The sequence below is a fragment of the Acipenser ruthenus genome, chromosome 5 (genome assembly GCF_902713425.1).
Source record: "Acipenser ruthenus chromosome 5, fAciRut3.2 maternal haplotype, whole genome shotgun sequence".
NCBI lineage: Eukaryota > Metazoa > Chordata > Actinopteri > Acipenseriformes > Acipenseridae > Acipenser > Acipenser ruthenus.
The window spans coordinates 12,195,616-12,219,191 of NC_081193.1; the positions used below are offsets into that span (position 1 = coordinate 12,195,616).

The 23,576-nt window shown below is 37.0% G+C and overlaps 1 protein-coding gene across 5 annotated transcripts in view; it reads left to right on the forward strand.

The window, feature by feature from the left end:
• The first annotated feature begins 3,109 nt into the window (after positions 1 to 3,109).
• cd2ap (CD2-associated protein) overlaps positions 3,110 to 23,576 on the forward strand; it is an 82,933-nt gene continuing 62,466 nt past the window's right edge. The window contains exons 1-3 of one of the 5 annotated variants that reach the window (XM_059023651.1): positions 3,321 to 3,412; positions 7,393 to 7,454; positions 20,412 to 20,569. In XM_059023651.1, coding sequence (XP_058879634.1) covers positions 7,442 to 7,454; positions 20,412 to 20,569 — 171 coding nt within the window. In that variant the 5' untranslated portion in view covers positions 3,321 to 3,412; positions 7,393 to 7,441. Of the gene's footprint in view, positions 3,413 to 3,453; positions 3,567 to 7,392; positions 7,455 to 20,411; positions 20,570 to 23,576 lie in introns of those variants that run through there. The other 4 variants (XM_034003540.3, XM_034003539.3, XM_034003541.3 and 1 more) reach the window with 4 other exon arrangements.

Below are 23,576 nucleotides of genomic sequence, written 5' to 3' on the forward strand. Positions count from 1 at the left end.
GTCGATAGTAATGACCTAAAACATGTTCTGGGCCCCTCGTCTTCCTTTTTCCATTGTTTTAAACAAGACTGCCTGGACTATTGACTCAACTGCCTGAGTTAATAGGTCAGTTCCTGGATTCCATATACAGTATAAACAATATTGCTGCTGCTTTTATGCACTACACTGTGTACACAAACGTAATACTCTTCGTGTCTAGAAAACACCAAACATTGACAAACAGGTTGTTCTGCAAGATAGAATTGCTTTATGTATACTTCACCCTCTTTTATTCTCACATGCAGGTAACGTAACACCTACACATGCATCTGGGACAGACTTAGTCACAAACATACTATGCTGATTGTTGGATAAGCTGCCTCCTGTTCTACTCTTTTGGCTACAACTGTAAGTGGAAATGAGACTGTATACAATTTTTCTGTTTTGTTTTGTTTTTCCTGGGAAGAAATCAGTTATGCACTCAGTGTATACAAGCTGATTCATTTAGGCTGAAAACTAAATGGTGTGGGGCTTTTTTATATACTAAACTAAAAACATTTAATGATGTAGGCTATTTTTTTTATCAACACTGTTCTGTACCATGGCTTTATCAGAAAACCATAGCAGTGAATAAAAAGAGGGTCACACAAATACATAAAGCAAACCTATTATAGGACAAAACATTGCTTCATCCAGCGCTCCAGATAAGCTGCAATATTCTGAGTTTGAAGAGTCTGGATGCTTTATATTGCTATAGCAAGGCGATCAATAAGGAATACAATATTATCTGTTTGTTTTTGTATTAGTGCAGTAGCAGTACAGTTTTTTTTTTATATATTAGAAATATATGTTATGTGCATGCAGGCCTTTTGTTAAAGATATTCCATCTGCAGTGTTGGAATTAAAAGAAAAAGGTGTTTCTGTTTCACAGCCATATTGTTTGTGATCAATAAATCAAATAAGAATAATTGTTGTTTTTGTTTTTATTGTAAGACCAAGTTTTTGTATAGTAGTTCAAAGTAACATTACAGTTAAAATACAAGACTGTAGTTAATGCATAACTGTGACAGAAAGACAATGATTCTTGGTGGTAAATCTCCCTTCCGATCTGTGAGGGTGCTAGGTAACGGGAACAGAGTACTCTGGACTACTTGGCCTGACACTTCGTCCCGAGGGTTAAAAGGAAGTCGGTCATGTAGAAGAGACAGAGCTTCGGTACACTAACTCATTGAACCGGAGTGGAAATGATGTGGCAGCTGCATATCATAAAAAGCAGCTGCAATCGTTTACCAAGGGGTCATGAGTGACGGTATAAATAGGGGTCGAAGCAATGTTATCTGTTCCTTCGTTTTGGTTTATGAAAAGTGACCTGGAAGGACCTGTGTTTCGTGTATCCATATCGTGAGTGTTTGTTTTGTTCTGTCTATTTAGTGTTTGCTATCACTAGACAGCTAACACGTTCTGGAGTTGTCACCAGAGGCCAGCACAAACCCGGAACAGCACTGCGCTTGTATCACCAATAATTGTATTTGCACCACTAGCACTAATTCACGCACTAATGGACTTGAGTATGTGTTTTGTGTTTTGTGTGGGTGTATAATAAAAACTGGACTATTATTTCAGGACAAACCCAGGGATTACATATTAAGTAATACACGCTGCTGTATACTTGACATCATTTATTGCTTACTGTTTGTTTTGCCATCAGGCACTGGACACAAAAATATCATTAAACAACCTTTGCACCTGGATTATAAGTGTCTGTCTGTTCATTGATCATCTGCACCTGCACACTATTAACCACTTTGACACAATAACCCATAAGTTAGCATTAAAGTATGTACTGTATAGTATTTATTGAAAGTACTCATGACTTGAAGGTAATGTTGCCTTTCACTCACATAGTGTCAAAATTGGAGAGTGAATTACTCAATGACCCAAAACCTTATCTGGAGCGCTGGCTACACCATTTATTTGTTTATATATAATTTACTAAACAGCTTGACCATCTACAGATACACATTCAACTGATAAAGTACTGTACTTGTAATGTGATCAAACAGTACCACTCCATAAAAGTTACTGGGATAACAAAAAAGGCAGCTGTATTGCAGAAATAAAAATCGAAGGAGCAAATTTGTACAATATATAAGAACATAAAAACATAAGAAAAGCTCTAACGAGAGATCATCAAAAAATTAAAAGAAGCATGCATATGGCAATAGTAGCACCATGAACATATAGTCAAAAAAAGGTGTTCATAAACTGTGACAGCTTTTGAGAGGCATTTTCCCCTTAAAAGCAGGTATATAAGTCAACCGCACCATGCAACAGCTAATATCTACACAATATAGCACTGTATGAAAAAATGATCTCCACAGGCCAAGCCTATAGGTATTTTGATTTCCATGGGTGTGACTGATGTCACACACAATTCTGGCTGTCTGCCATAGACAGATGTTAAATGAGCTAGATCAGCCAGTCTTTATATTACCAAGTGCATGATCCAAAGTATCAAAGCACTAGATATAGACACTGTTTTAGCCTATGTTACGTATATTTATGACATGCATCTAGAATTTAAGAGCAGCACCTTAAATTTGGATGAAAGCATCTTAAACGAATGCAAGGAATTGCAACAATAATACAAAATGAATCCAAACATCATAAAAAGGGAATCAGACAGTAAAGAAAAAAAAAACACAAGAAAATACATTTTGAAGCTACTTACTCTCTACTTTAAGAGATAGCAAACCTTTATTGGCAGTCTAGTTTGTTTAAATCTGCCCAAATTCGTTTTAAATCATGCTTGCTACCTTTTATGATCCATTAAGACATGCTGCTTGTTAGTACTCGCAGAGGTATGACACCCGCAAGCTTTGTTATGGTTTAGGATGCAAAACTGAAATTATAAAAGGGAGTTACCTCCCTTCATTGTTTTTAAATACATTGTTAGTGTGACACATCGAAAGATATTTCCCGTTGTCATTTTACTGTACTGTTGGATAATTTTGGAATTGATGTGACGTCTGTTAACCTGGCAACAGGCAAGCTTCCTGCTGCTGATCTGCATGCGAGACGGGTTTTTTTACTTGCGGGAGCCTCCTTCTCCCTCTCTCTCTCACTCGCTCTCTCTCTCCCGCTGGAACATCAAACTACATTCGTCTGCCAATCTCGCGGGATTTTCCTTGTAAAGTCTCGCGGAGTTTTCTGCTGTTTGTTGTATGCGTTAAACTGGCAAGCCTCTGAAGGTGGGAATTAGGCATAACTTTCATTGTAAATTTACCCAAAACATACCTCAGTTCGTCCACAGAACAAATGGGTTCCCATTGTAATAAATAGCCGGAGTCTCACAACCCCCTCCCCCTCAAAAAAACAGAAATACTGGAATTATAAACATCTGGGGGTCCTGCATTCAAGCACAGTACTATGGGTAAGTTTGCTTGCTTGTTGTTTTACTAGTTTGCATCAAGGTAATAGAACTGGCAAACTCAGGGCAGGTAAAACGAGGGTTCATAGATCAATACACTAGTTTACCTGGATTAGGTTCACGTATTGACAGGGCGAATTTTTGAAGAGGATGCAAGGTACAGTAAGTTTTAGTTTTTTGCTTGGTATTTGCATCTCTCTCTCTCGGTAGAAAATCCTACGTCTTTCTTTGTTATTCTAGTGTATTAGTGTATTACAAATGTAAACCGTGTACAGTCGAAATACCGTTATGACACAATTTCTCTGTCTCGGAAGATCATTTGCCAATCATAGCGCCAAGTCTTTATGGTCGCACCTGTAGTTATCCCATTTTCTTTGGCTACATAAGGAAGCAATCTGCCTGTAAGTAAGTGTACCCCATCACATTTATTTAATCTAAGGACTGTATACAGGTCGTGAAAGAAAACAAACAACAAAAGTTATGCATTTTATAAACTGTGTTTTCTCAATGAATTTCTATTAATGTTCAGTTATACGGTACAAATGTTGTCATGGATCGTGTATGTCATGACCTGTACTGTACTTCACTGTACTATAGGTACAGGCGTTGCTGGTAAGTGTGTATTTCAATTGTGGAAATAAATAACATCTTAATTTCTTATTGTAATTAAATACAGTTTGGAAAAATGTACACAGACCGTGTTTTTGTTCTTCTTTTACTGGTTACTATTTTTAAGGGAAACACTTAAGGTATGTTTTCGCTAATGTCTTCATCAGTGCTACTGGTATATTATGTGCAAGTAGCTTACATTTTTAATGAGTTATAGAAAATATACTGAAAGTGAAGTACAAGATTATTAATTTGACAATGACTGTAGTATCTTAACATTAGGATGTGAAGCATATTGCCTAATTGTAATGATATTTTTATTCTTCATTATTCACATTAGAAAACTGATTGGAATGTAGCTCTGATAAGTTGGTTGGGTGGAGTTTTATGCTGAATGCAGTGCACCAGATACCTGAGTTCTTTGTATCCTTTTTTTTATTATACATAAGATTGGTAATTATTTTGACACTATTCGTTAGGAACTTGATAACTATTTTCAATTCATTTTGAAGTTACTTTTCGTTTAATCATTTTTTTTTTTCAAAAAATCTTTGAACACTTGACATGCAAAATAAGGTAGACCTGCTCCAAAAGTACTGTAACTGTGATGGGGAATGACTGAGAGTTCAATATATTGCCTGAAAGGGACACTTGTCAAGCACATGCAGCATTGTGACAGGACTTGGAGTAGAGGGATGCTCTGTGCTCTAGGGCAGCAGTGTGGAGTAGTGGTTAGGGCTCTGGACTCTTGACCGGAGGGTCGTGGGTTCAATCCTAGATGGAGGACACTGCTGCTGTACCCTTGAGTAAGGTACTTTACCTAGATTGCTCCAGTAAAAACCCAACTATATAAATGGGCAATTGTATGTAAAAATAATGTGATTATTATTATTATTATTATTATTATTATTATTATTTATTTCTTAGCAGACGCCCTTATCCAGGGCGACTTACAATCGTAAGCAAAAACATTTCAAGCGTTACAATACAAGTAATACAATAAGAGCAAGAAATACAATAACTTTTGTTCAAGTAAAGTACAAGTTTGACAAACCACAATTCAATAATACAGCAGGTAATAGTGATAGTTACATCAGGATATGATTAAATAGTGATAGTTACATCAGGATGTGATTAAATACAAAGTACTACAGGTTAAAAACTTGGCAGATTACAGTATTCTGAAGTACAGGATTAAATGCAGTAAATAGGGGCTGATAAGAGCAAGATAAAGCACATTTCTTGTAACAATTGTAAGTCGCCCTGGGTAAGGGTGTCTGCTAAGAAATAAATAATAATAATAATAATAATAATAATAATAATAATAATAATAATAATAATAATAATACTATAAAATAGGAGTATTAAAAATTATTCTCAAGCAAGTTTAGGATCAATGAAAATTGATTAAACCTAATCAATTTTCTGATCACTCACAACCCTGATCACTCACAATCTCCTGTAGACCTTTACACCCTTATGGGCTATTCACACTATAGTGTTTATTCGCTGCGTTTTCTAGGGTAAAAAAATCGAACCTTTGGAATTGAATACTGCCTTTCACCTTGAGAGTAGTCACAGTGAAAACAAATTGTGAAATTCGCTGCTAAAACAAAATTGAAACCGAAAAATGCAGTGATTGCCACCCTGTCCTGCTAAATTTGGATATAATCTGAAGGCAATATGGAGCCGGTGCAAGCTGCCGTATGGTTATTGCTCTGAAGAAGAGAAAGATCTACACAAATGTGTTAAACAACTAAAGAGTTGATCGCAGATTTTTTTTTGTTTTTAAATTGAATCGTGCAGTTCTATTTTTGTATATAAAATCAACCAATAGAAGATCTGCATTTTCTCTGTGGCAGTCCAATCATAAGTGAGCGGAGACAGGACATAAACAGTTGAGGTTCATTAGTAACCAGTGGGAGTGTCAAAGATCTGCCACTTATTATACAGATGTCCAATCATGAGTGAGCAGAGGCGGGACATAATTGGGAGTTTAACCAATGGGAAAGTCAAAAATCTACCCTGGTTTTATGGCTGTCCAATTATAAGTGAGGCAGGACATAAATATGTTATGGCAGGATGTAAGCATAGCTAAATTCGCGCAATATTGCTTATTATTGAGAAATATGTTGAGTTGCTTTTTACAAATTAAAAAAAAAAAAAAGTGATAAGTCAACTGAGACATTGTAGTCGATTTTGGTTACAAATCAATTTTCAAGAACTTTCTCAGAAAAAAGAGGTACAGTATACACCAGAAATACCTGAACTGATGAAGGCACCAATTCTTCAAATAGAGGTAATTATGTGGAATTACTTTCTCTGATTTCTGACTACGACAGCATGTTAAGCAATCACTTGTCAATATCTGCAGTATTCTCGGGTACCTGCAACAAGATTCCAAACGGCTTAATCTCTTTGGTGCCTCAGGTTCTGCTAGATTCAGAAGTATAAGAAGGAAGGCAAGTACATAGCTATATGTAAACAACCGATGTTCTGTGAAAATGTGTTCCATTTATGTGTTCCATTTACTAAAAAATGCTTTTAAAAAGACCAAATTCCCATTGGCTTTTTTTTTTTTTTTTCGATTATTGATTTTTGTAGTATTACTATGCAGGACAGTCGCTATAATATCGTTACCTTTATTAAAAATCTGTACAGTGGTGCATCCCAAGTGGCGCATCTGGTAAAGGGTGCAGGATTCGCCCTATAGCCTGGAGGTCGCTGGTTTGGGTCCAGGCTATTCCACTGCCGACCGTGGACAACTGGCCGAGTGCCTCCTGGGTGGGGAGGGTCTAGGTCGGCCAGGGTGTCCTCAGCTCACCACGCACCAGCGACCCCTGTAGACTGGCTGGGTGCATGCGGGCCTGCCTGTAAGCTACCCGGCGCTGCGTGGTCCTCCGACGCTGTAGCTCTGAGGTAGTTAAATGGCGAGCCTGCAGAGTGAAAAGAAGTGGTCGACTGACGGCACACGTTTCGGAGGACGCGTGTGTCTGTCTTTGTCTCTCCCGAGTCGCCGTGGGGGTGGCAGCAGTGAGCCGGGTTGAAATAAAAAATAATTGGACATTTCAAATTAAAAAAAAAAAAAAAATGTGCACGGATTTAATCAACTAATACCCATAAATTAACCGATCAACGATAGCTTGGGTGTCTGTAGCGCAAATGGGCACCCTAAGCCCGGGGTGCCAATAAATAGGGAGCATGTGACGTGTGTCAGATCGGCCGCTGTATTGGTAACCAATAATCTCAAACAATGTTACTGGCAACAAAAACATTGTTTAAACAAAATTAGAAGTACAGCTATGACTACCAAACGCCATCATTTCGATGCATTATGATGTGTTTTTTATTGATTTATTTTTTATTTCTCACAGATACCTTGTTACCGGCGACGCCTTCACAACCATAGCATACAGCTATAGGATGAGTATCTCAAGTGTGTGGAACATATGTAATGGGCCGCGGTATCTCATGGCATGCACTTTCTAGAAGCTACATCCGGACATTTAACAAAAAACAGTGTGTTTATTTTAACATACCAATAGTGCTTCGTTTCCAATTTCCTCATATTTTCCCATCATTTCTGTTTGTATTCTTTATTGAGATATTTATTGTGCTGCTTATATTAAATAACAAGATATTCTGCGCTGCTATAATCAGACATTCCCCCATCTTACCTGTGATATTTGACACGCAAGTCTGAATACAAAAATAGCAGCGAAACGTCAGGCGTAAAAAACGCAACAAATAAACGCTATATTGTGAATAGCCCTTTACCCTGTAAAGGGATGTTGATACTGTTGATAGGTTTTGGAACTGCACTCTCTTCATATGTGCAGTATAAGGAAGACCGACAGTTAATGATTGGGATAAGCCTCTGTTTTTTCATTTTTTTTAAAGAAGGGAGTTTGTGCCTGCATGTTAAGAGCAGTGTTGCAGTACTAATTAAAACTGACTTGGTTGCTTTGAAAAAAAAAAAGACTCAACAGTTTGAGCCAAATCAAATCAGTCAGTTTCACTCTATGTTTTACAGTTTTCTTTGTGCAGCCTGTCTGCTATACAGAAGTTGAAGTGCTTTTAACCCTGTTTTTATTAATTGTGAATCAGCCTGTTTACTCCATAATTTGTAAAATTAACACATTTGTAATACTGTACATGGCAATATGAAGTAAGAATATTTTGTCTGTAGACCACATTTCACTGAATAATCTGAACTACTTTACATACCTTGTGGCAGCTCTTATTGTATTCCTTTTCAGTTATTGTAGCCTCCTGCAAATTAAGTGTGTTGGTGTGAGACCCTATTGACGATGCAACATGAGCATCCTTTTAGAATTACTGTAACTGTGACAGTGTGTTTCTTGGTGCCTGCAGGACAAAATCTAAATCAAAAGGTCCTCAATTAAAAGGGCATTTTATTTCATTTGCAGTGTTTTACCTTACTACTGTATGTAGAATTGTATTGCATCTAATTTTTATTTTGTATTACAATGATACTGGGGACTGAACATCTTTCTTAAGTTACAGGCACAGTCATCAACACATTTTTTGCATGCTGTTCTTCAGTCATTCAAATACTGATACACAGACCGTATTTTGATTTGTGGTTTGCAGTCAGATGTGGGAGAGATAGCTTTAGCACATTCTTGTATTCCAGACAGTTAGGCATGCTGTATCTTGCTGTTTAATCTAATATTGTGAATTTTGAATATTAAACTGCTTTGTTGTACTTTGTGTATAGGATATTGCAAACTAAACTTCACTTAAATCTCTAGTGAAAGTGCCTGCTGTAGTTCGAAGGTAAAATAAGTCAAGTAAAAATTTTAGCTTGTGCCTTCTGCAGTGTACATCCTATTGTATTTTGATGTTAAATTGTCTTTGACTTATTACTATTCCATTCTCTTTATGGTTGGCAAGTACAGTATGCTTACATATAAACATACTGTACTACACTCATTGTTCTAGTCAATTCTACAGCATGGGTATTCTGGTACAACACAGACAAGGAGATAATGAAGTGAATCGATCTGCTAAGGGTGCTGTGGAACTAATAGTTTGTTACTTGCTCTTTTAAAGCAGATTGTCCCCATCTCTTATACAGGTTTACCACAGTAGTTTTGCAGTTTTACCATACTTTTCCCATGGTTTTACTGTGCATTTATTTACCCTGGTTTGCCCTGTTTGTTAAGGTGCTTTACCATACCTTGCTATTCTTTGCAGTGCTTCCCTATGCTTTGCCATGCTTTCACTTGGCTTCATTACATTTTTATATGAGGCACCATCTGCTGTTTTATTGAGTTCAAAGGCAACACTTCTTAGTTTATGGGGTTTTTTTTTTGTCTTTTTGTTTGCACCAGAACTGCTGCATGAGAAGCACTGTATCTATTGAAATGACTGGAGCATAATATGATCTCATCAGTAAGTCGTAGCACACTATTATGTATTTAAAAAACAAAACAAAAAAAAACAAAAAAACCATTGCTTAATATGTTAAGAAACTGTAGAGAGAGAGAGAGAGAAGGGGTCATTGACTGGTGTGACCTTCAGTTGCAAAAAAGTAAATTTTCACCTGGAATAAAAGGTGCTAACTTTTTTCCACACTGATGATGCGTTATTCATTTACTCATGTCATCTGATTCAAATTAAATGTTTGTTACCTGAGGGAGGGGAATTTTTTCAAAGCAAACCAACCATATTACCTTCCTTAAATTTTGCACAGACGAAGCAGAAACCTTGACCTTTTCTTGATAATTTTCTTTTTGGATATTTATATTTGAGGTCTCACCCCCAGGTCAAAAACTTCTGTCAAATGGATTTGCTGTGCAATTTCCAATAAAATGACACCTCCCACAAACCGTTTTTGAGTAAAAGGTTGTTTAACCACATTTTGATCTCTCTTTAACTTTGGACCCCTTTACCTGATCAGTCTAAAAATGTAAATTTGAGCTTGTTTGCCTGGAACAACCCCAAGAGCCAAGTTTGGTGTAAATCATAGATGGTAGGGTGATTTGTCACGGAATGACCTGGCATGCTAATTGCTACACAGGAGATTGAGCTCTGTGGCTTGGCTCTTCTATAGAATGTGGTCCAGGGCTAATTTTGGAAACAGTACTGTCAGGGTGATACCCAATGGGTTATTTCAAAAACATTTTTCTTTTAAAATTATTATTTATTAACATCTTTCATTAGCTAGGCTAGTGGTATCCAACCTTTTTACTATGAAGAGCTGCTTCTGATTTGCAAAAAACATTTGCGAGCCACTCCTCAAAGAACTCCAAGCTAAAAATAAAAAAAAAAATGTTATTCTTACCTAGATTTCAATGTGAGACTTGACACGGCATGCTGTCTACCAGCCCAGAAAAATCTCGATTGTAATTAGAAAACACAACCCTGATGGAGTCATTCAGATGCTCGTCACTCAGGAGGGTTCGAAATTTTGATTTGATAAAGTTCATGTCTGAAAAGGTAGATTAGTGGAACCAAATAAGGATGCCACTTTCATTGCTGCTGTGCAGAGATTTCTGTACTTGTCCTTGTCCACTAAAGTCCGGAAGTCAGACACTGGGTATCTTGCTTTCAAGTCTTCGTTTTGAAGATTAAGAATCTCCATTTCCAGTTCAACACAATCCAGATTAAACAATGACCCCACTTGTTCAGAAATGTCACTTACATCCACACCCATAAAGGGATTCGAAGCAAACATTACACAAGGTTCCAGCTGCTGAAAATCATGAAATCTGTCTAAATTCATGCCTAAGTCTGGCCAAGAGATCGCAGTGTTTACTGGGTCTGGTCAAGATATCGCAGTATTTACTGGGTCTGGTCAAGAGGTCACAGTTTTTACTGGGGTCCAAAAGTTCTGCAGCGGCTCCATTTCCCTCCAACCAGAAAATGCTGGATTTTTTTTCTTCTGCAGCTGTTGCACCCAACAATCCAACTTTGATTGAAAGCCTTCGCAGCTCTAATCATCATGTCTGCAATTTTTGTTTTATTTATTTTTTTCATTGCAATTCACAGTTCAGGCTGTTTCATTTCTCTGTGACATCAGTTAAAAATGCCAAGTCAAGCAGCCAACACACTGTCAGTCAACTGTGCAGATCTCCTGTTTCTCGACTCTAAGAAAGTTGTAATTTCTGACACGAGAAAGAAATCGGCACAGTACTCTCCCTCTGCTAAGCCACCTTATTTCAGATTAAAGCAAAGGATTGCCATACTCGTCGGAAACTTCATCGAGTAGCGTTTGAAACATAACGTGGTAGAATCCCATTACTTTGCCGCAAAGTGCCTGTTGATGAAAAATAAAGTGGTAGTTGAGGGAAATGGGGGAAATCAGAGTCTGTCTTGCAACATGCTATGAAGCCCAGATGACATCCAGTCATTGCGGGAGCTCCATTCGTTGTTATTGACACAAGCTTTTCGAGCGGTATGTTCTTTCTAGCAAAATAATTTGTAACCTCATTATAGATATCTACCCCTCTGGTTTTAGCTATTAATTGCATTAATGTTAAAAACGTTAAATGCTAAAGGCCTCAAACACCATTCGAACAAATACAGCCAGCTGAGCAGTGTCACTCGAGCCAACAGATTCATCACAACACTGAAAACCACATAATTATTAATTATTTCTTAGCAGACACCCTTATCCAGGGCGACTTACAATTGTTACAAGATATCACATTATTTTTACATACAATTACCCATTTATACAGTTGGGTTTTTACTGGAGCAATCTAGGTAAAGTACCTTGCTCAAGAGTACAGCAGTAGTGTCCTCCACCTGGGATTGAACCCACGACCCTCCGGTCAAGAGTCCAAAGCCCTAACCACTACTCCACACTGCTGCCCTAAATCCCGGTCTAACTGTTCACAGACATCTTCGGCTAATGCTGATACTCTCCTTGCTACAGTGTTAGCTCACAGTTGCACGTCAGTTATGGCAGACATTATTTCTGACTTGTTTTTTAAATCTTTGAATAATGATTCGGCCATGACAGTCATTTTTTTTATTTCCAAGTAATCATTGTATTATTGATTTTCATTGAGCTACTGTCTGGATTCTGTGATGGTGTTGGGTCCATGTTTACAGTGGTGTTTGGAATTTTTTTTCTTTTCTGGGACACATCTGAAACAGTGTTTGCCAGCTGTAATTTGGTTTCAATTTGGTGTAATTTTTTTATTTTCATTTTTATTATATTGCTGATGGCATCTGTAGCATTTTTTTTAGCCTTTCAGGTCTATTGTACTGTAAACTTGTAGCATTTAACATAAAATTGACTTACTGTACCAAGAATACATTTTTCTTACTGTAGTCCTGGGACAGTACTGTAGCTCATTATACATAATTCTCAGATACACAGTACCTGTACTGTAAATGGCACTCCAGTAGGAGTATGTTTGTACTTTACAGAGAAATTAATGGGGCTAATGGTTTACCTGATTTTAGCAAATTAATCAGTTTCTGTATTGCATGTATATATTTTTTTTATTCAATTAAATTAAACTAAGGTTTAAAGCAGGCAGGTCTAGTTTATTTATTGCTGTATCAATAATGTATTACTATGTACTGTCTTGGAGGTGCTTGTACAGGAGCGTGTGCAGTGAGCAGAGCGCCCCAAGGCTTTACGTGGCTTTTCCTATTGAATGATGTACACGCCGCAAGCGCTTCCTAACAGTAGCGAGTCAAGCTCTGAGCTTTGTAATTGTTTTCAGCTCTTAAACAGTTGCAGAGTTCAAGTTACTTATCAAATGTTAGAGCTGACTTGAAATATGCAACTGTTTAAGAGCTGAAAACAATTAAAAAGGTCTACTGTAATTAAGCAAATTATCAGTTCAATTAAGGGTCTAGTTAAATGAATGAAAACCAGCAGACACAGGGGGTCCCCAGGACCAGGTTTGGAAACCACTTCCTTAGGGGAACCGTAGGGGTGAAAACCTTCATTGTGTATCAATGAATCATGATACTTCCTTACATGATGCAATGTATTGTGGAAGATGGGCTTATTGTGATACAAAAGCACCAAATATTTATTGAATGATGAGCAGGGATCCTAGGAATCTGTTTGCTGCAGAATAACATGATAAAATGCTGATTTTCTATGATATCACAGATTGTGTATGTTTTTTGAGATTTTTTAGTTTTACACTTGGGGAGGGGCAAAAAACACGCAAGGCTTTTTTTGTTTGTTTGATAATAACCAAATCGGTACATGTATAATATATAAACATTAACACAGGCGACTTTGCTTTAAATTTATGTAAACATACCTGTCTAATAAAACTGCTTCCAGTATTCAAGTTCAGTTTACTTCAGTATTCAGAGCTGTTCAAAGATGCCGAAAACAATAAAAAAACAACCCTAAAGATCAGGTCAACGGGTTTGGCAAGGACAAATTTCATGTCGCTGGTGATGTGCTGTTTTGTACTTCATGCAGCAAGGCTGTAGATTACTCTCGTAGTCAGACCATTGCAGAACACATGGGAAGCGCTAAACATAAATTGAATGCAAGGAAACGTAAACAAGATGAGGCTGAAACTGCAGGGCCATCGAAAACACTGAAATAGACCACTGTGTTTGGATCACAACTGCCAAAGAACAGCGTAAACCTGTTAAAGATTTTGTCAAAATGTATGTGTAAAAGCCTCTCTACATTCCTCTCTACAAAGTGGATCAACCGGTAGGTCAAGATTTTTTCAGCAAGCACATTAGGGAGGTGTTGCCATTCCGAAGTCAGGCTAATTGTAGCTGGAATGCTGCCATCCGGATGACGAAGACTGACTCAGAGTTGAACTAACATGAATATATATATATATATATATATATATATATATATATATATATATATATATATATATATATACAGACGTGCTCAAATTTGTTGGTACCCCTCCACAAAAAACGAAGAATGCACAATTTTCTCTGAAATAACTTGAAACTGACAAAAGTAATTGGCATCCACCATTGTTTAGTCCATATTTAATAGAAATCAGACTTTGCTTTTGATTTTTTTATTCAACATAATATTGTAAATAATAAAACAAATGAAAATGGCATGGACAAAAATGATGGGACCGCTAACCTAATATTTTGTTGCATAACCTTTAGAGGCAATCACTGCAATCAAACGTTTTCTGTAGCTCTCAATGAGACTTCTGCACCTGTTAACAGGTAGCTTGGCCCACTCTTCCTGAGCAAACTGCTCCAACTGTCTCAGGTTTGATGGGTGCCTTCTCCAGACTGCAAGTTTCAGCTCTTTCCGTAGATGTTCGATAGGATTCAGATCAGGACTCATAGAAGGCCACTTCAGAATAGTCCAATGTTTTGTTCTTATCCATTCTTGGGTGCTTTTAGCTGTGTGTTTTGGGTCATTATCCTGTTGGAGGACCCATGACCTGCGACTGAGACAGAGCTTTCTGACACTGGGCAGTACGTTTCGCTCCAGAATGCCTTGATAGTCTTGAGATTTCATTGTGCCCTGCACAGATTCAAGGCACCCTGTGCCAGGCGCAGCAAAGCAGCCCCAAAACATAACCGAGCCTCCTCCATGTTTCACTGTAGGTATGGTGTTCTTTTCTTTGAAAGCTTCATTTTTTCGTCTGTGAACATAGAGCTGATGTGACTTGCCAAAAAGCTCCAGTTTTGACTCATCTGTCCAAAGGACATTCTCCCAGAAGGATTGTGGCTTGTCAATATGCATTTTAGCAAATTCCAGTCTGGCTTTTTTATGTTTTTCTGTCAAAAGTGGAGTCCTCCTGGGTCTTCTTCCATGGAGCCCACTTTCGCTCAAAAGGGACGGATGGTACGATCAGAAACTGACGTACCTTCACCTTGGAGTTCAGCTTGTATCTCTTTGGCAGTTATCCTTGGTTCTTTTTCTACCATTCGCACTATCCTTCTGTTCAATCTGGGGTCGATTTTCCTCTTGCGGCCGCGCCCAGGGAGGTTGGCTACAGTTCCATGGACCTTAAACTTCTTAATAATATTTGCAACTGTTGTCACAGGAACATCAAGCTGCTTGGTGATGGTCTTGTAGCCTTTACCTTTACCATGCTTGTCTATTATTTTCTTTCTGATCTCCTCAGACAACTCTCTCCTTTGCTTTCTCTGGTCCATGTTCAGTGTGGTGCACACAATGATACCAACCAGCACAGTGACTACTTTTCTCCATTTAAATAGGCTGAATGACTGATTACAAGATTGGAGACATGTGTGATACTAATTAAAGAAACTAATTAGTTTGAAATATCACTTTAATCCAATTATTTATTATCTTTTCTAAGGGGTACCAACAAATGTGTCCAGACCATTTTAGAATATCTTTGTAGAATAAGCAATAATTCATCTCTTTTCACAGCTTCTTTGCTTTATTCTATGACATACCAAAGGCATGCAAGTATACATGATAAAATAGCTTTTAATTTCATCACTTTTCAGGAGGAATGAAGCATTATTTCAATGAGCTGTAAGGGTACCAACAAATTTGAGCACGTCTGTGTATGTGTATATATATATATATATATATATATATATATATATATATATATATATATATATATATATATATATATATATATATTGTATTTATTTATTTAGCAGACACATTTATCCAAAGCGACTTATACATGTTACACTGTAATACAGGGTTACAGTTCAAGAATAATTAAAGTTATAAACTAAAATACAACATAAAGACACAACAAGTGTAGCAAGAACAACATTAAATACTTTCTGCATTAACTGATACCCAATAGTAGTTTGTGTGACTTATAACGTGGCAGAGAAAACTCATTTTTAGCCCTTTTATTTTACTTGCGGAATAATGCAGATTTTAAATTTTTTTTTATTGGAGAATTTAATTTTTTTATTGTGGAAAACTAGGATCCCTGATGATGAGTGATACTCTGTATAGCTCACACTGTATGAATACTGAACATGCCCCTCCAACAGTATTGCGTTACAGTTTTTCCATTAAGGAAATACAGGTAAGCCATCATCACTGATTGCATTAGTCTTGTTCAAATATTTTCTTTGCGGGGGATGTACTGCATGTTTCGTGCACATTTTGTGTTACTATTGCAGGCAGTATCCAGCATTTGTGTGTGTGTGTGTGTGTGTAGGCATAGCAGTATACTGTAGGCTAGCATTTTTTTGTTTTTTGTTTTTTCTATGTAGACCAAGGCACTTTAAGCATGATGGGGAATAGCTACAATACATGCCATTGTGTTTCCTGGCTAGTATTTCAGGTTTAGTCTTTTCAAATGTACTTAAGAGTACAGTGCCATATATAGCTTCTGTGCTGTGAGAAGTGATGACAAATGCTACAGTACAATGTGTTCCCTCTGCAGCAGTTGCAATCTTTTGTAATCCATACGCTTTCTGACACACGCAGCACAACAAGCTGTGATAACATGTGCGCCATTACAAATGTAAGGCACTGTAAGTGTCGCAACTCAGACATGTGCTATAGCTAAAACAGTAAATAAATCCTGTACTGTACACATTATACGATGCTCAGTGTAAAAATATCTAGTAATTTTATGATTTACAAAAATCATTGGCAGTATTGAGTTTGTGAAACATTTATTTAATTTAAAAGAAAATAAAGGGTTATCGATGCAATATCAATGGTAATATTAATTGTGCATTGGTCCTGATTGATTACAGCAGAAGCCACAGCTTCAGTAAATCCCTCTATTCAACCTGTCTGTAGAAATAATTTGTATACTAGATACTGTACTATCTAATCTAGGGTGACTATCTAGGGCAGCAGTGTGGAGTAGTGGTTAGGGCTCTGGACTCTTGACCGGAGGGTTGTGGGTTCAATCCCCAGTGGGGGACACTGCTGTTGTACCCTTGAGCAAGGTACTTTACCTAGATTGCTCCAGTAAAAACCCAACTGTATAAATGGGTAATTGTATGTAAAATAATGTGATATCTGTATAATGTGAAATAATGTATAATGTGATATCTTGTAACAATTGTAAGTCGCCCTGGATAAGGGCGTCTGCTAAGAAATAAATAATAATAAAATAATAATAATCACATATGATTCTTACAACCAATATAAAGAAACAAATGGTCTGTAAAAAGGATGACTTCTGTCATCATTGTTTGATTTAATCTGTTGCAAATCTGCATAAATACTAAGGGTGTGCGATATACCGGTAAACTAGTAATGCGAGCAGTGCTAACACAAAAAGAAAATATGGCAGAAGCACAGTGATTTTTGAGCGGCTTAAATTCTGCAAAGCAAAGTCACATGTCTGGAATCATTTCCTAATAAATAAAATGTAAAAAGGATGGCTGTGTAGCATCAAACATTGCGGTATGTTGTTCATGCAGGGCTGAAGTAAAATATGCTGACTGTGTCATGGTAAATTTCACCCCTCTGCCAAATTTCGCCCTGCCCATAGTCCTAAACAAGTCACGTAGCGATTTAGTTTCTCGATTCAGAGTGAACAGAGTTAAAACAACAATACATTATATAAATATAATGAAACCATAGATCTGCGTGTGTGTATGTTTACATATTTACGCGTAACTCTGTTATTATTTGTAATATTATATTGAAAAACCTGAACCTAATTTGAATACATTTTAACTCATTTGGTCTCATACAGACACACCAGTAGTGCTGGTTGATTTGTTGTTTGGACGCATATTAATAACGTTTGTTAATATACTTTTATGGGGGGGGGGGGCAATTGCAATCTAAATTTGGCATGACAGCGGTACAACCAACCTTAAATATCACATTCGCTGGTGTCACCTGGGGGGGGTCTTACTTGCAGAAGGACATTTAAGTCGCAGTGAACAAGTAAAGGCTAGTATGTCAATTTCAGGTCAGCAAGCAATCACATCTATGTGCAGGGCGAACTACCCAGCTAATTCAGGAAGGGCGAAAACGATCACAGGAAAGTGATCATTTTTGAAGAACTCAGGCCATACAGAACGGTTGATTCTGCAGACTTCAGAGGCTTGGTGAACGTCCTGCACCAACAATAACAAGTACCAACCGGAAACAATTCTCAGAGGTTATATAATACCACAGATGTACAACAAAGTCAAGGCTGAAGTGAAAGCTGAATTGCTGACTGCTAAACAAGTGTTAACTTATAATGACTCTGGCATTTATTCACGTGTTGCGTTCAGAAAAAAACATGTTTAATATGAAATGAAAATAAAGATGTTATTTATAATACAAATAAAAAAAACATACATTTAAAATCAGTGTTTTTAGAGAGTTTTAAATAGCTAATTCAGTGTTTATTGCAATATGCATACACATTTGATTAATAACTGTTCAGTTCTCATTTTGGTAGCAGTACAATCAACATCAGCATCATTTAGCGTTGAATTCCAATACATATCGCAATATTGTCGTCAGTTTTCCGCTTTTTTACTCAGTCCCCCGGGGCTATTGATGTGATCAATGCAGATCCAGAGGGAAAATGTTTTTCCCAATGTTTATTTTTTTTGACAAAGCCTGTAGACACCCACTGTCCTGGAATAATCCATAAATTAGGCTGTGTAGCTCGCCTTCAAACCGTGAACACCGTCTCTGCCTTTATTATAAACGCTTTCCTGTTAAAAATTTGCTGACGGTACGCTTGTGTCTTATACAACAATAACTAAGTCCGCATTTTTTTATTGGTCCGCATGAGTACCTGCGTACCAGTTATGTGAACCCGTGATTATGGATCAAGAGAGTACAAGGCGTTGGAAAGCCATATTCTCTGCAGAAAACATGTAGACATCATAAATACTCGTCGCAGTAACTACAGCCTGTCGTCTGCATTTTCTTTGTGACCTGATGTTGAGGGAGACAAACATGGTGATCCAGTGAATTATAAGACACCCCATGTTTAAACAAGCTTCTTTTGAAAAACAAGAAGCTGCCAGACATTTGATTCCCAATAGAAGACAGAGTGAAAAAGGTAATTTTAAACTTTTTTTTTATTAACAGAACGTTAAGATTTTTTTTTAATGTTGTACACGGACCCTTTTTACGTTTAAACTTTTTTTTTTTTTTTTTATTAAACTTGACATAAGCAGTTAGTGTTTGTTTTTATTAGCACTATATTTTCTTACATTTTTTTGTAACATAAAATGAAGCAGAAAATGTCAACTTTGTGCTTAAAATTAGTATTGCAAATAAGCCCAAACTAGTGTATGATTAGCTCACGCTCAAGAGCTCTTGCCTTGTGTGTGTCGGGACTGAAAATATTTTGTGTGGCATCTTTTGTAGGTTCAATGTATTATTATTATTATTATTATTATTATTATTATTATTATTATTATTGAAGCTCAAAAAACAGGAGGGAAAGGAAGGTGCCACAAAAATAGAAATTAACAAGAGCAATTGAAAGTCTGCATTGTTCTTTTTGGACCTTTAACAATTAAAAGGGAGTGACTTTCTGATGTAAACACGTTTCATTTGAGATCCAAAGGAACAAGAACATTAAAAGAAAAGACATGCTGTACAACATTTATTTCAGCCAACTTTATTTGACTGTATACTTGCATCAAGTTTCACAGACCCTATTTTACCTAATTTTGCATGTCAGGTGCTGTTTTGTTCACTCTCAAGTATTGGCATCTCTGGGTTTGTGAAATCAGCAGTTAAAGTTCACTTATTATTTGGCATACATTCTAATTTCAGGTGTAATCTGAATCTTAACTTCATTCAATTTGTGTTCCTGAGCAAAACATCCAACACGGATCCCAGATTCCTGCCACTTTTCAGGTTTTTTTTTTTTTTTACTTCTCCTCACTTTCATCTCCGTATATTGCAGTACAGATCCTCAGTCCCAATACCCACCCCTAATAAATACTCTGAATTTTGAAACCATATGCAGTGAAATCCTATTCAATCTGAAATAGTGGTTGTCTTCATTTAATTATTAGGCTATCTTTTGTGGCTTTACTTGCTGTCCTTTTATGGTTGGATCATTTCTTGATTTCTCTGCTTGGATGTCAGTATACAGATTGTGTAAAAACAGCACTTAGGAATCCTTACAGAACAAGTTAACGCTTTCGTTTCACGTCCTCTTATCCACTCAAACAGAATGCTTGTGAGAGTTCAAATGCACGTTTTTTGTTGTCTGTTGAAACATTTCATTGCTAATTCTTATTCTGTACTAGTCTGGAAAGTTTCAATTAGAATTTTTTAGGAAATGACTATCGCACAACAAGAAAACACACAAAAGCATGTTTTAAGCAAACCAACATGATGTCTATGAAAACCAGCTGTCCTAGCAATTGCAATATAAATTTGCCGTACTTTTTTGTCCAGGCTCCGTAAACTTAACACATTCCCATTTTAAGTTGATGTGCCTGGCACCTACAGTAGTTCTGCTTAATAATAATGAGTCTTTGTTTTGTTTTGTTCCGGTAGAAGTTATAGTGGAGTATGACTATGAAGCCCACCATGAAGACGAGCTCACAATCCGGGTAGGAGACATTATTAGACATGTGAAAAGACTGGAGGAGGAAGGGTGGATGGAAGGAGATCTCAATGGCAAGAAAGGCATGTTTCCAGATAACTTTGTCAAGGTAAATATCATACCTACAGTACTGCATGGAATGTGTTTATTTTAAAACAACAGCTAAGGAGACTGTTCTTATGTTTGTCACTCAGTACTGCCGACACAAAATACTAGTGCTGTGACAAATATCCAAATATTCAAACTAATATTTTTTTACAAGTATTCGGATACAAAAATCAGATGTTTGTATTTGCTAAAAATTGCAAAAATACCTTGCACTTATTTACTACCTCACCAGAAGTTGCGCAACAGTTTCAAAAATGGCAAATGAAAAAGAGCTTGGTGTGATATGTGAGATTACTTTATTAAAAAAAAAAAACAGGATCAACACAGCAGCTCTTGAACCTCTATTTAAAAGTTTGATCTCTGTGGAAGGCCATCTGGGTCAAAAACGTGTTGTGCTGCTTTAGACTCAGAATCTCAAGGGACAGAAAAAAGGCAAGCACATAATTCTGAAATGCCTCGCTCAACAGTGCCCAACTTGCTGGAAATGTTGTGTAGTGATTTTTATATAGATTTTATATATTAAATATGTTTTGTTGCAACTTTCTGTTATGTGGAATGTAATAACAAGAACCAAAACAGTGAGTTTTTCCCCCTTCATTTTACAACGCCATTTCCACGTTTTTGTTTTATTTGAGAATGTTGTGGACGATCTGCTAATCTGATTTGATTAGACCTGCATGACGTTGACGGAAACACAACATTCTCACCGTTATCTGTATAAACTGTCCGGTTCATCCCAGTATAACCAAGTAAGTGGTGGGTGGAACCCTCCCCCGAGGCTATAAGTAGGGGCAGGGGGCGAGCCGCGAGCGGGAGAATGCATGTGGACTTGACTGGAGTGAGACTGTGAGGGACAGAGCTGAAGGGTGAAAGGCAGTGCCTATCCGTGAAGCGGTGAAAGTGCCCTAACTAGAGTGAGTGTTGGAGGAAAGAAAGAGAAGAGGAAAGTGAGAGGAAGAGCAGAGAGAGCAAGGGAGTTATTTTTATTGATTGATTTGGCGTGAACCCCGGCCCAAACAGGGATTCGCTGCTGTTTTATTTTTAGTTTAGTAATTAAAAGCCGCAAATTTGGAATCCCATCTGGTCTTTCACTTCCAACACAGCGGTTCATTAATATATATATATATATATATGTATATATATATATAAAAAAAGGAGTGAAAATATCACCTATATATCAGAGTGGAAATCCACGCAATCTTTTTTTTTTTAGTTAGCGGTTAACTTTGAGCTGCTAAACAAAGATTAAATATGTATACATCGTGGTTTAGAGAATATATAATACCGTTAAATAAAATTCAAGATCATTATTTTCTCTTACTTTCATTTTTATTTTTGCATTTCTGAGTCGTCCTCTATGACAATTAGAAGTACCCCAGGGGTACGCGTACCCCCGGTTGAAAACCCCTACTGTATTTATGATATCACTGACTTGCCTTCTCTTAGAAATTTTAGGCATTACGTAAATCCACAGTTACTGTAAATGTGGACCACACAGCAAAACCCTACTACTCAATGATTGTTCACTGTGTGCATGTTAATGTTAAAAAAAAAAGTTAAAATTGGATTGCTGAGACAAGTATGCACGTTGAAGTTATCATCATCTGTTCATTGATGCATTCCACAAAAGGGCCAATTTGTAGTAACAAGGGAACTGACCTTAGTACTGTAGGTCATCAACAGGTAAATTAAGCTTTCAAGCAATGCTTTGCATTCCCACTAGTCTTTTTAAAGAATAATAGCACCAGTTAATTTGACAAAAAAAATTTACCAAACTAAGTAATGTAATCCAAGGTCTGATGTTTGTTTTTCACCAGTGTCAGTAAAGCATTTGAATATCCACTTAAGAATTAAATGGAAAGTTATCTTATTATTATTGACTTCTTACACAGTGTGTGCAATTCTAACGCAAAGCAAACTTATAATCAGTTCAGAGTGGTTGAGTAACATCTGGGCAGGAAAACAAACTCCTCTTAGAAGTAAATATAGAAGCTGAACAGTCTGCTTATTTGTGAGGCCGTGTGGCTGAAAGCTGTTGATCAAAATATGAACTTGGCTGGCCATGATAAAGATGTTCCCAAGACTGCTTTGTTTGTGATATTAACATTTAATAGTTCACATAACTTCTTTCAGTAATTGTATTATGTGACCTTATCAGAAACACTGGGGCTTGCAGTATTCCCTATAATGTACAATAGAGCTGCAAGAGGCAAATATTCAGTTATTGGGATAGAGCTCACCACAGCAACCAGTGGATGGATGATACCCAGGTGAAGATCAGTGGTGTTGATTTGTATTTGTACTGATCGCTGCTCTCCACAGGGGCTAAGAAAAGCTGACTGCTTTATGGAGAGCAGTGAATCCGTTCAAATTCAAGGAGCTGTTTCTTCAAGATCAGTGTTTGCACAGGCAATTATGTTGGTGTTAATGTTATAACTGTAAATGTACATAATTTGCCAAGCTTAAAGGATGCTCATTGCAAAATTAGTTGCATATTTTGTGATTTAAAAAGAAGTGTTATTTTGTTGTATGCTGTAATTTGTAGTCACTGCTTATTGTACATACATGTCTACAGTTAATCTAAACACTGTTTTGATAAGGAATTGTTGCTGTAGCTATTAAACTCTAGAAATTTAGAATTCCTACTGTAGATGTCTGGGGACATTGTGGACAAAGGCAGGTGGGGCTGTGGGAGAAGGGTATTAAAACTTTCACAATGGAATACTGTAGTCTGAGGCTGACAATAAAAACTAGGGCAAATTGAAAAACATCTCAACCCCGACTGCCTCGTCTAATAATCCAGTCTAGAACAAGTACAGTATTTCTACAAATTAGAAAAATGCTCCACTGCAGTGTCTGCATTACCAGAAGTTCATGAAATATGTCCTATAGCATTGCTGTCATTACAGCAGACCTAGCAATCTTTCTGATTTAGACTAAATTAGGACCATATTACATCTGGTGGGCTCTCAAAAGCTTCATGTATTCTCTGGAAATGAATAACTGCT